This window comes from Mustela nivalis (assembly GCF_964662115.1).
Source record: "Mustela nivalis genome assembly, chromosome: 16".
NCBI lineage: Eukaryota > Metazoa > Chordata > Mammalia > Carnivora > Mustelidae > Mustela > Mustela nivalis.
The window spans coordinates 42,595,261-42,608,033 of NC_139035.1; the positions used below are offsets into that span (position 1 = coordinate 42,595,261).

At 45.1% G+C, this 12,773-nt stretch overlaps 1 protein-coding gene across 1 annotated transcript; it reads right to left on the reverse strand.

Moving 5' to 3' along the window:
* Positions 1 to 292: 292 nt before the first annotated feature.
* Positions 293 to 11,718, reverse strand: RABIF (RAB interacting factor; the record flags this gene model as incomplete). Its single annotated transcript, XM_082702080.1, has 2 exons — positions 293 to 2,849; positions 11,419 to 11,718. 2 exons carry the CDS (start codon positions 11,716 to 11,718, stop codon positions 2,604 to 2,606), a joined length of 546 nt encoding a protein of 181 aa, XP_082558206.1. The 3' UTR covers positions 293 to 2,603.
* Positions 11,719 to 12,773: the final 1,055 nt, after the last annotated feature.

The window sequence follows — 12,773 nt, forward strand, 5'->3', positions numbered from 1 at the left end:
CTCTCCCTAACAGGAGCTGCTGGTTTCTGTACTCCTAGCAGCGGGTTTCTATACTCACGGGTCACTTCTATCTGTGACAAAGCAGTTAATGATTTCATGAGTCTTTTCCTGAGAGCCAATGAGGGCCTATTATGCATAAGGGGAACAAAGAGGTGACATCCTCATTTTACAGGGACACTAAACGATTAATTAATTAGTTGACAGACCTCAAGAGAAACCCTAAGGTTCAGGTTTTCGCTTTCCTCTGCTTTTTCAAATTGCGTATTTTCCCCAAGGACATACAGGAATCTAATTTCTACTGTTTAAATGCCTTTATTTCCAATTAAATTGCAAAGGCAGAATAACAACTTGATATTTTTGGCTCTTCGGGCAACAATATTTGGCAATTCTCTAGAAAAAAATACAAATGACCAGAAAATATATAAAAATTTAATTAAACATAAAATAAATGCAAATTAAAACAAGGAGATACTTTTTCTATTAAAGTGGCAAAATATTCTTTCAACGATAATAAATACCCAGTGTTAGGAAGGTTTCAGAGAAATGGGTGCTCATCTACGCTGCTGGAGGAGGGTGGGTTTGCACAGCTGTTTCTGAAGAATATGTGTCAATCCATGAAAACGTGCATATTTTACTTCTAATAATGTAGGAAAAAATTACGAATGTGTATTCAGATTTAACTATAAAGTCACACATTACATCACATTGTTTATAAGAAACTGGAGACAATCTAATAGTAGATTGTTTAAATAAATGATAAGACAAATATAATGGAATGCTAAAAACAAGGGTATTCATGGATGGTTATCTGTTAACATGGGAAGTCATTATTTTGTCAAATGGAAAAAGCAAGTCGTAAAAGAGCACAGTATGACACTGTATTTATTTTTAAAAATCATACATGTTTATATATACATTTAGAAAAACACTGAGAACCGGAGTTTCACCACACTACCAGAAGCAATCTCTGGATGGTGGAAATGTGGATTAAAAAAATGTTTATACCCATTTTTGTGTTTATCTTCAGTGAACACGTGCTATTTCTGTGATTAAAAAAGGAAAGAGAAGTCAAAAATCTAATCTAAAAAAAAAAAAAAAGCTTTGCTTAGGTTTTGGCTTGTGATTGAAGGGGCCATGTGCCCCTAGAGGCATCTACTTGGTTTTGTTCCTTCTGACCTGAGTGGATAATTCTCACAGTTGTTTTTCTGCAAAAATCACGGACATTTGACTGTCTAGAGAACAGTTCTCTCATTTTCAACTAGAGCTCACTGAGGCTATGACTGGGGAAGGAAGCCACCTTTCTAGATATGTTGGTTGCAAAACCGTGCCCAAGGCCCACACTTTTTAGTTGGGGAGCCCTTAGAAAAGTTCTCGAGAGAAAGAAGGCAGAAGCAAGCAGAGAACAGATATAGAAGGAGGGGCTGTAGATTGTAAGGTTTCTGTTTAGTCCTTATTTCAATTCTAGGGTCTCCTCAATCTTAGATGTAGGGCTTATGCGAAGACACCTGAGACCGGGTCACAGAAATTCCTAAGATGTTATTTCAGAAGAGAAATGACAGAACCAGTGACGATCATACTGAAGGGTGAATCAGTCTGCTAACCTCGAACTGTTAGAGCAGTCCCCACAGCTATAGAGATAGTGGCATCTGGACAGAAAGTCTGTGTTCTGGGTTGGTACAAGGATTCTAAGTGAACCAAAACCACGATGAGCATGCCTGGTAGGTTCAGTAAGTGATGACTCTATCCATCAGAGAAGTCTTTCCTAAAGGAAGAGTTACCCGCACAGATAAGACAAACCTGCAAAGTCACATACAATGTGGCAAGGGTCTGTCCCTCCTATATCCTGCATTCTCCACTCTGTTTCGGAGCCAGGGCTGAGTTTTCCTTGGATTGGCTACCAGATAGGGTTGAAAATCTCAACTTACAGGCTATCATGTAAAGAGAAATCACGGCAAGATTTGAAGGGAAAGAGGGATATATTCATCTTCACAATATAAAGTCACTATCCACCTAGAGGCTCGGCTCTAGAACATGGTATTACAGGTGTGTCCAAAGTAATGTGTTTCTTAGTAGTAGCTTAAATTCCAAAGTCTGTAAATGCTACACTTTTAAAAAGAATAAATTACTGTAGATAAAGTTAGTCATACGACAAAGTCACTCTCAGACACTTGTATGCTTTCTTGAATGAGACAAAAAGGTGGCATTTCAACTATTAGCACGAGCATCAGCTGTCAGGTGTCATCTTGGCTGAAAGGCTGGAAGTTGCTCTTACAGAGCAAGAAACAAGGGAGTCCAGGGTCAGGGAGCCCAGGCAGGATGACACAGGGATGAGAGATTTGTGGACATGTTCCAGTGTCCTGCATCTGGGGGAAAAGGGAGATCAGGAGATGTTGGGCTGCAAAGTGAGCTACGTAGGAGGCATGCACTTGAGGCTTTAAGGAAGCGGGGTCAGCCCTATGCATGTTCAGCTGGACATGTCGATACTCATCATTTACATCAGTACAGAGAAGGCGGCGCCAGAGCAAGTACACCAGCTTACATGCCGGTTCTCGAGGGGAGTAGCTTTTATAGTCGCGGCTGGAGCTGTGTCCCCCTCCCCTCAGTTACTCATGGGAAACCCGTTCCAAGGCCACATAGAAACTGTTCTTGTCATCCAGGCAATGCCAGCCAATTGGTCCGATTTCACAGTCTGCACACACCAGGAACTTGATGTTGCCCACGTCCTTGGTGAAGCCCACGTTCTCAAAGATGAACATGTCATCAACCAGCCAGTGCTCCTGGAGGAGATCGCCATCAGGATTGCTGCCGTCAGCCAGAGCGGGCTTCTTTCTCATGGAGGGAAGGAAAAGCTGCAGTGGAAGAGAACACAAGCAATTCGCAAGCTGATTGGCCCAGGCCCATCATCACCCCATTCTGCTGATACTTCACATGCTCCCTGGCAGTTTCTTGGAATGAAAACGAAACGAGCAGCCCAATCACTAAGTTATGGACCAGGATGTTGGGTGGCTCTTCTGTTGCCTCTAGTCCATGCCTGGATTTCTTAAGACACATGAAAGATGTAATGTGCTGCTGTCATGTGGCTTTACTGCTGTCCTCACCGTGGTCTGTAAGGCCCTGCCTGTTCTTAACCTCCATCTAGGCCAGCCACACTGGCCTTCTTGCCTTGCCTTACCTTCTGCAGAATGGGTGAGTGTGCTCTGCCCTCCGATCTTGGCAAGGCTGGCTCCATGATATTCAGCTCAAATACAACCTCTTCAAGGAGGCCTTCTCTGACCAAACAATCTCAGGTAGCTTCCCATACTGCCCACTGTATTTTATTTTTAAAAATACCTTTCCTGAGGTATAATTGAAACATACATGGCACATACTTGAAGTGTATAATTTGATTCATTTTGGCCCATGCAAATACTAATAAACCATTACCAGCAAGATGACAACTCTATTTGTCACCCCCAAAAGCTTCCTTATGCCACTACTTCTTTATTGCATATCATTCTCTGAAATTACTAATTTATTGGCTTAGCTATTGATCATGGGTCTCCCTCCACTAGAATGTAGGCCCCAGGAAAGCAAGGAACTCACCTTTCCCGTTCACTATTATAACCCCGGTGCCCAGAATAATAATGGATACAGAGCAGGAACTCAAATATTTATCAAAAGAATAAATACAGGATATCTGGCTTTGCTATATTCTAATAGTGTTATGTATATGCTGGATTTATCTTACAAAAAGAGCACTAAAAAGGAAAATCTAGTTCTAGAATTTGGAATATCATCCCAAGGATCTTTGAACCCATTAATCAACATGCCTTCCTGATCATTAGGACAAAGCTTCACGCACATACACACCCTTTAATTTTTTCCCTATGGTTACTTTATACAGCTTTAGCTGCCCCAGCGTACACGAAGACACAATGCCAGCAAAGCTTGTTACCCCTCTGCCCCTCATCATTATGGCTGCTGCCAGTGTACTCATTTTCCACCCCAGGGTACAGTTCTACTGCATCCCCAAACTCGAGCAGGATGGCCTCAGTGAGCTAGTCTGACATTAGCAAGCAGAATAAAAGCAAAAAACATTTTTTTAAATTAAAAAACAACAACAACAACAAACTGCACTTACATTAGTCCAAAAGAGGCAAATGCTTTGGGCCAGATGAACAAGCCTCTTCCGAACGCTATAGTTAGGGAACCACAGAGCTCCTGGTCTGTATTCAATACCCTGGAGTTTGTACCTCTGAAGTCTGGACCAGATTCTGGCCAGTGGCTGTCCCTAATGGAGAGGAGGGAGCACTGAAAGGAGGAGGGAGCACGGATCCAGAACATTTCTACTCCCCATCTTCCAAGCACTTGGCTTATGAGCACAGGTATCTGTGCACTACCCTAGAGGTGTGTCACCTGATACAGCATTTGAGGATGTCACAAAATAGGAGAGTCCCTCCTCCTCTTACATTGTCATTCCAGTTGCCCTTTTCACCTCATCTGATGGTTAAATGAGTCCCCAATGCTTTGTTTTACCCTAAGTGAAAATGGGAACAGGCAGAAGCGAAGAGGAATAAAAATTCAGGGACGGGGAAACCTGGGTTCCAATCCTAGCTCTAGCTCTCTGTGGGCCTAAACTTCCCTACAAGTATTTCTGGCCTTTAGTGTAGGTATGAAAGCAACATCTTAACTAAACAGAAGGCCAGTGAAACTTGAAGGGGAGAAAAATCAAAGACTGTTTAAACGTTAGTTTAAAAAGTGTCTAACAAAGGAGCACCAGCTTCCCTCCCACTGTCTTTTTTTTTTTTTTTTTATAATCCCAAACACCTCTGCAGTCCCTTTTGAGTAGTGATTTTTTAATTTCTTATTTCTTTTTTTTTTTTTTAAGATTTTATTTATTTATTTGACAGACAAAGATCACAAGTAGGCAGAGAGGCAGGCAGGGAGGGAAGAGGAAGCAGGTTCCCTGCCAAGCAGAGAGCCCAATGCGGGGCTCGATCCCAGACCCTGGGACCATGACCTGAGCTGAAGGCAGAGGTTTTAACCCACTGAGCCGCCCAGGTACCCCCAAGTAGTGATTTAAAAAAAAATTTTCTTAAAAAAGATTTTATTTATTTGACAGAGACAGACACAGTGAGAGAGGGAATAGAGAAGCAGGGGGAATGAGAGAGGGAGAAGCAGGCTTCCCGCAGGAAGCCTGATGTGGGGTTTGAACCCAGGACCCTGGGATCATGACCATGAGCCAAAAGCAGATGCTTAATGATTGAGCCACACAGGCTCCCCTCTTTTGAGTAGAGATTTTAAAGGAAATACTATTAATCATTCATTCAAGGAGTCAAACTGGGTCCTGTTCCCTTTCTTTCTCAACATTCCCATTTTTATTTAAATCCTGTAAGTCAGATCCACAAGACTAGACTTGTTTATGTGTACGTTGTATACGTATCTGTGTGGATCCCAACCCATTCTCTGCAGAGCTCAGGGCTACTGCAGGGTCAAGTTCTGGGATCTAACATTTGGAATACAATTAGGCCTTCTAGACAGACCACTGGGGTGGAAATCAAGATATTACTATATAATTTGAGGCTGCTAACTCAGCTGGTTGGGGGCCAAAGTCGCCAGTTCCCTCCCTGACCAGGTGGGTTAGCTGCTCAAGACCCTAGCCAGTACCCTAATCCTGGACCACCTCTTCAAAGAGATGTAGAATGTCCCACCTCAGGAAGTGAGAGTATCAGCAGAACTCCTTTTGCTTTTTCAAGAAGTGCTCACAGGGGAGCCTGGACACCTCAGTTAAGAGTCTACCTTTGGCTCAGGTGATGATCCCAGGATTCTGGGATCGAGCCCCACCTCAGGCTCCCTGATCAGTCTGCTTGTCTCTCTCCTTCTGCCCTTCTCTCTGCTCGTGTGCTCTATCTCCCAAATAAATAAAATCCTTTTTAAAAGAGAGAGGGGCACCTGGGTGGCTCAGTGGATTAAAGCCTCTGTCTTCAGCTCAGGTCATGATCCCAGGGTCCTGGGATCGAGCCCTGCACTGGGCTCCCTGCTTGGCAGGGAGCCTGCTTCTCCCCCCCTCTCTGCCTGCCTCTCTGCCTAATTGTGATCTCTGTCTGCCAAATAAATAAAAATAAAATCTAAAAAAAAAAAAAAAAGAGAGAGAGAGAGAGAGAAGAGCACAAGCAGGGGGAGCAGCAGGCAAGTCTTTGAAAAGGGAAAAAAAAACTGTTTAAGTACCCTTTCATTTCATTAATTTTTAAGATTTTATTTATTTGGCAGACAGAGATCACAAGTAGGCAGAGAGGCAGGCAGAGAGAGGAAGGGAAGCAGGCTCCCTACTGAGCAGAGAGCCCATTTCGGGGCTTGATCCCTGGACCCTGGGATCATGACTTGAGCCGAAGGCAGAGGCTTAACCCACTGAGCCACCCAGGTACCACCCAGGTACACCCAGGTACCCAGGTAAGTACTCTTTTAAAAATTCTTTCTCTTTGTAAAAATCCATTCTCATGGTAGAAAACTTGGCAAGCATGCTACAATATAGATGAAAATAAAAACTGTTACAATACAGAGTAAACTTCTGGTAACTTTTTTGAAATTTTATCCCTTCTGCATTTGTGGTGGTTTTAAAACGTGCACAAATTCTTTGACAATCCTTCCACCAGGAGGTGGAGTCTATGCCTCTCTCCCTGAGCATGGGCGGCCCGCTGTGCCAGTTCTGATTAAGTCAAGTGTGAGGGAGGTGACAGGCTAGCTTAGAAAAGGCCAGGCTGCTTTTGGCAGTTTCTGTGGGAACACTTGCTCTGGGAGCCTTCAGCTTCTATGTAAGAACTGCAGCTTCTGAGGACCCCATGGGGAGAGAGGCCCCTGGAACCTGTCCCAGTGCTTAGGTGTGTGAGTCTTCCCAGGCCACAGGCCTCCACGTGAGGGAGGGAGCGTTTCAGATGACCCTTCTGACTGCAAATGAAAGACCCCAAATGAGAACCGTCTAGCTAGGCTCAGTCAACTCCCCAAACTGTAAGGCAAAATAAATGTTAATAATTTAAGTCACCAGTCTTGGGTGGTTTTGTTACGTAGCAACAGAGAACCAGAATATTGCCTAACATAGTTGAGATGCATGTTCCATTCTAATTCCTAATTTTTTGTGATCAACTATATATACATACCATAAAACTTAGCAATTTTAAAAAAGTCTGTATTTATTTCAGAGAGAAAGAGAGACCAAGCGTGAGCAGGAGAATGGGGAAGAGGGACAAAGAGAATCTTCAAGCAGGCTCCCTGTTGAGCGTGGAGGCTGATGGGGGTTGGGGATGGGGTTTCCCAGGACCTTGAGATCATGACCTGAGCCCAAATCAAGAGTCAGACGCTCAGAGCTCAACCAACTGAACCATCCAGGTGCCTCTAAAACTTACTGTTTAAGTCATGTTTTAGTGTGTGGTTTAGTGGCATTAAATATCATATATGTTGTTATTGTAACCATCACCCCATCCATCTCTAGAATTTTTTCATGTCCCCGAACTGGCACTTGGTACCCATTAAACACCAACTCCCCATTTTCCAGTCCATGGCAACCACCGCTGTGCTTTTTGTCTCTGTGAATCTGACTACCCTTGGTACCTTGTAAGAGTGGGATCATACAGTAGTTCTTTTTGTGACTAGCTTATTTCACTTAGCCTAATGTCCTGGTTTTTAAAATGTTTAATCAGTTTTAAAGTTTTATTAAGGTAATTATAGGTTCACATGTAGTGAATAAATAATACAAAGACATATATACTATTTCTATTTAAGAAACAATACAGAAATTCCATGTACCCTCTTTTTGGTAATATAGTTTCCCCAGATGGTAATATTTTGCAAAACCAGAGTATAAAATCACAACCAGGACATCAACATGGATACACTCTGCTGCTTTCATTCAGATGTCCCCAGTTTACTTGGACTCCTTTCTGTGCGAAATGTGTGTATATAGAGTTCTGTCAATTTTACCCTGGGTAAGTTCGTTTCTCCGCCACCACAGTCAAGACACCAGCAGGAGGATCCTTCTCGTCACCTTTTTAACCAGACTTACCAAAGCCCCCAGCCCCCCGTTCCTAACCCTGGCAATCACTCGCCTGCTCTCCATTTCTAAAACTCAAAAGCGGCACAGAAATGGAATCATATAGTATGTAATATTTGGGGACTGGCTTTTTTCACTCAGCAGAATTCCCTGGAGATGCGTCCAAGTTGTATGCGTAATAGGTCACTCCACTGTAGTTCACTCCAACGGATGGCTGACCAGTCTCTTTAGTCATTCCTCTGTTGAAGGACACCTGGGCTGTTTCCAGTTGGGGGGTATTATGAGTAAAGGAGCAATAGACGGTCCATGTACAGGTTTTTGTGTGAACATAGGTTTTCATTTCCCCAGGATACAGGTCCCACAGTGTACTGGCTGGGTCGTGGATTAAGGATGTGTTTTGCCTCAGAAGAAAGTGCTCTTCGGTGCGCTCTCAGGTCCTCTGCTCTCATATTCTTCACCAGACACCGCTCTGTAACTCCTCTCTCTGAGTTAATCTTCCACTGCCCACTTCTGCCATCAATCTCCCGCCCCCCAAAAATGGAACAAGGGAAATCACCCTCTTCTCTTATAACATCATCACTCTTTCCTACCTTCTCAAACTTTGGTGAGTGTTTCCCTTTTCTCTTTGTCTTCAAAGAAATAAGGCTCTTGGTCGAGGACAGCGCCACTGACTCCTGGGTGCTGCCCATTCTCTGACACTCCTCCTACTTCTGGATGGGGAATGGGAACCAGTGCTCTTCTTGCTTCCAAATCATTACTCCTACATCCTCACATCCACCTTTGCTCCTTTTTAAGGTTTCTGCCATTTGGTGACCTGTCACGGTCATCTGAGGTGGCCTCATCACTCTGTAGTATCCACAGCTGACTGGCACCTGGCTTAGTTTCCAAAAAGGAAACTTTTTGATTCCACATCCTACCCTCACTGATGGGCTTCTACCCGGCAAGGGGATGAGTCCTCCCCAGAGCTCCCTCACCTCCTCTATTCCAATCCCCTCAACTCCATCTGGCCTCATTTCTTGCCAGTTTATTACATCCTGTGTTCTGGCCAAGTTTTAGTTCTTCAAACATACCATACTTCCTCTAACAACAGCGAAACATCACACTGCTGTTCCCTCCACCTCTGTTCAGCTTCATTATAATTTCCTCTGTCATCAACTTTAGATAAGATTTCAAGAAGTACCAAATTCAAGGGTATGAACATTTTATATGTAAAACCGAACCAGTTATAGGGGCACCTGGGTGCCTCAGTTGGTTAAGCGGCTGCCTTCAGCTCGGGTTGTGGTCCTAGGGTCCTGGATCGAGCCCCACGGCAGGCTCCTTGTACAGCAGGGCGCCTGCTTCTCCCTCTGCCCCCTGCTCCCCCTGCTTGTGCTTGCTTTCTGCCCTCCAAATAAATTAATAAAATCTTAAAAAAAAAAGATAAAAAAAAGATTTTATTTATTTGATAGAGAAAGATCACAAGTAGTCAGAGAGACAGTGGGGGGGGGTGCGGGCTCCCCACTGAGCAGAGAGCCCAATGTGGGCCTCGATCCCAGGACTCTGAGCAGAAGGCAGAGGCTTAACGCACTGAGCCACTCAGGCGCCCAAAATAAATAAAATCTTAAACAGTTAAAGGACTTACAAAGAATACAGAGTGCACCAAATAAATAAGTAAAATAAAACAGTAAATAAAATATTAAAAAAATAGATAAGATCTTAAAACAAACCCAAAAGTAATAGGACTTACAAAGAACATATGCTGCACCAACAGTGGCATACTCTCCCTGCCAACTCATTATTTACACTGGGCTAATAGCTTTTGTTCACTAATTTATTTAAATCCAATTATCTATTATCTTATGTGCACAGTGTTTCTTTTTTTTTCTTTGAAGATTTTATTTATTTATTTGACAGAGAGAGAAATCACAAGTAGGCAGAGAGGCAGACAGAGAAAGAGGGGGAAGGAGGCACCCGGCTGAGCAGAGCGCCTGATGTGGGGCTCAGTCCCAGGACCCTGAGATTATGACCTGATCGGAAGGCAGAGGCTTAACCCACTGAGCCATCCAAGTGCCCCTATGTGCCCAGTCTTAAGAGTAGGAGATACGCAGGTGGGTAAGATACAGGACCTCACAGGCTAGTGGTACAAACGACCACGATTGTTGGTAATGATTTCGTAAACTCAACTGGGATTACACAAGTGAATGAGCTTTGTAGTCTTTAGGAAATGGTTTCTCAATCTTGGTACTAATGACATTCTGGGATGGAGAATTCTTTGTTGTGGGGCCAGGTGGAGGGAGATTGGTGTCTTAGGCTTTGCAGGATGCTTGGCAGCATTTCTGGTTTCTCAGTACTAGCTGCCAGTATCACCCAGTTATAGACTGAGTGTGCCCCCCCCCCATTCTTATGTTGATACCTAACTCCCAGTGCGTTAGGTCATGAGGGTAGAGCATATTTTTAGGAACAATTCTGAGTGACAGAATGAGCTGGAATGAGATTATACTTTGCACTTTCCTGTGGGTATGTTACACCTCAATAAAAATTTACCAAAATACAAAAACTGTTTTCAGCGTTCCCCTTTGGGGGGTGATGGCAGTATGAAGAGTTTACAATTGGTAACTTGAAGAAAAGATTAAAACAGAAATTAAATCTTCCTTCAAAACTGACTTGAGGGACGCCTGGGTGGCTCAGTTGGTTAAGCAGCTGCCTTCGGCTCAGGTCATGATCCCAGCGTCCTGGGATCGAGTCCCACATCGGGCTCCTTGCTCAGCAGGGAGCCTGCTTCTCCCTCTGCCTCTGCCTGCCATTCTGTCTGCCTGTGCTCGCTCTCTATACACCCCCCCGATAAATAAATAAAATAAAAAACAAAAACAAAAAAACTGACTTGAGGTGTCCATCCCACCTGAAACAGGATTCGCCTGGGAAACTTGCGTTCCACCCAGTACCCTGGTAAAGCGTGTAGGTCACGGGAGGCATCTGCCACATTCCCCACACTGAAGTTGTTTCGGGAGCTCCCCTGGAGCGGAGAGGCCGCCCGACGTCAGGAAGAGCGGCGGTGCGGCGCGGTGCGGGCCGAGAGTGCCGGTACACCGGGCGCCCTCGGGCCGCTTGGCAGCGTGTGTCCCGGAGCGCCGGGCCCTCGGAAGCCGGCGAGCTCGGCTCAGCCCCGCACCACACCGCACGGCACGCGGAGCAGCAGCGTCCACACCTAGCGCTGGGCTGGGGCCCGGAGTCGGTCGTCCCGGGAGACCGGCCCCGGGCTGCGCTCCTGCCGCAACTCCGGCGCGGACAGCCTCGGGCGGAGCCGGGCCGCGACTAGGGGCGCGGTCTCCGGAAACGCGCGCGGGGACCGGGACTCCAGCCGCCGCGGCCCCTGTGAAGACGTGCGGGTGTGAGCGGCCTCCAACCTGCCTCCCTACCTGTCGGCGGGAGAAGAGAGCGGTTCCTGGCTGCAGCACCCGGGAGCCACAGCGTTGGCACAGCACCGCCTTCCGGTTTCGGCCCTCGGCTGACACTAAGTCGTTCAGCGGCTCGGCTGGTTCCATCGCCGCTACCGCCACCGCTCCCTCGGCCACGGCCGCGCAGGCGCTGTCTCTGCGGGATCTTTCGGAACTGCGCTGGCGCGGCTTTGCGAGACGGGGCGGGGAGCGTGCGGCCACTCCCGCTCTGCGCAGGCGTCCGCTGCCCTCGCCCTGGATTCTACTGCGCAAGCGCCCCATTCATCGCTTAACCTGAGTGGTGAGGTGTCCGCTGGCTTTGTGACAGGGTCACCTACTTCCTGGGACGTGACAAATCCTCTTCATACTCACCTGGTCACCGGCCTTCCCTTATTATTGAGTGAAACCCGGATAGGTAATTCACTAAAGTTGACCAAATCTTTGTTTACTGAAATTTAAATTTAGTCCTAGGAACGAATGGGGATGTTTCTGGAGGCGATGTGAAGGGAATCCGGGTCACACTACCCATCAGCAAGTCTTATCCACATTAGTTCATTCAGTAAGAGACTATTTAGAGGGACATGTACCTTTTTGGTGTTGGAAAAAGATGCTTCGAAGCTTTAATTGCTGGTCTTTGTTCTGATCATACTGTTTACTATGTGGCAAAACACCGTGTTGATACGCTTTAGAAACCAATCTATTGAATTATCACAATTTCCTTATGGGGTTGTCACTAATTACTCTCAGTGCAGAACTGAGAAAGGTAAAGATCAGAAAAAGCCACTGCTCTTGGTCATTATACTATACTTTCCTCTTCCATTTGATTAGCTCTCTAGCTTGCCCCCCCCGTTTTAGTGCATTAGGCCATGGATATCCTGAAATGTCAAGGGAAGGAGAATATGAAGGAACTAAGCTATTGATTTTAGGTAACATCTAATCTACTACCTACCACCACCATCTGCATGTTTTTCTTCTTCCTCTTTGTCCTTCAGTAATTCAACATTTAGTGAGTCGTTCTGTAATATAATTACACCCTGACAATACAATGGTAATAGGGACCCTATATTTGAGAACATAGTCTAAACAGGAAGTCATACTCCAAACTAATGATATGTGATAAAGACTACTATGGGAACAAAGTAAATGGAAGCCAGGATTAGGGAATAATCCTCACCTGGAGAGTCAGAAAGGCTTTTCCTAGGTGACATTTGAATAAGGCATCTGAATGTGACTAGGATTTTTTTTTTTTAAAGATTATTTCAGATAGAAGAACAGAATACCTGAACAGTTGAGAACAAATGTAAGAATGGTTAGTAGTTCACTGAACTACCTATACC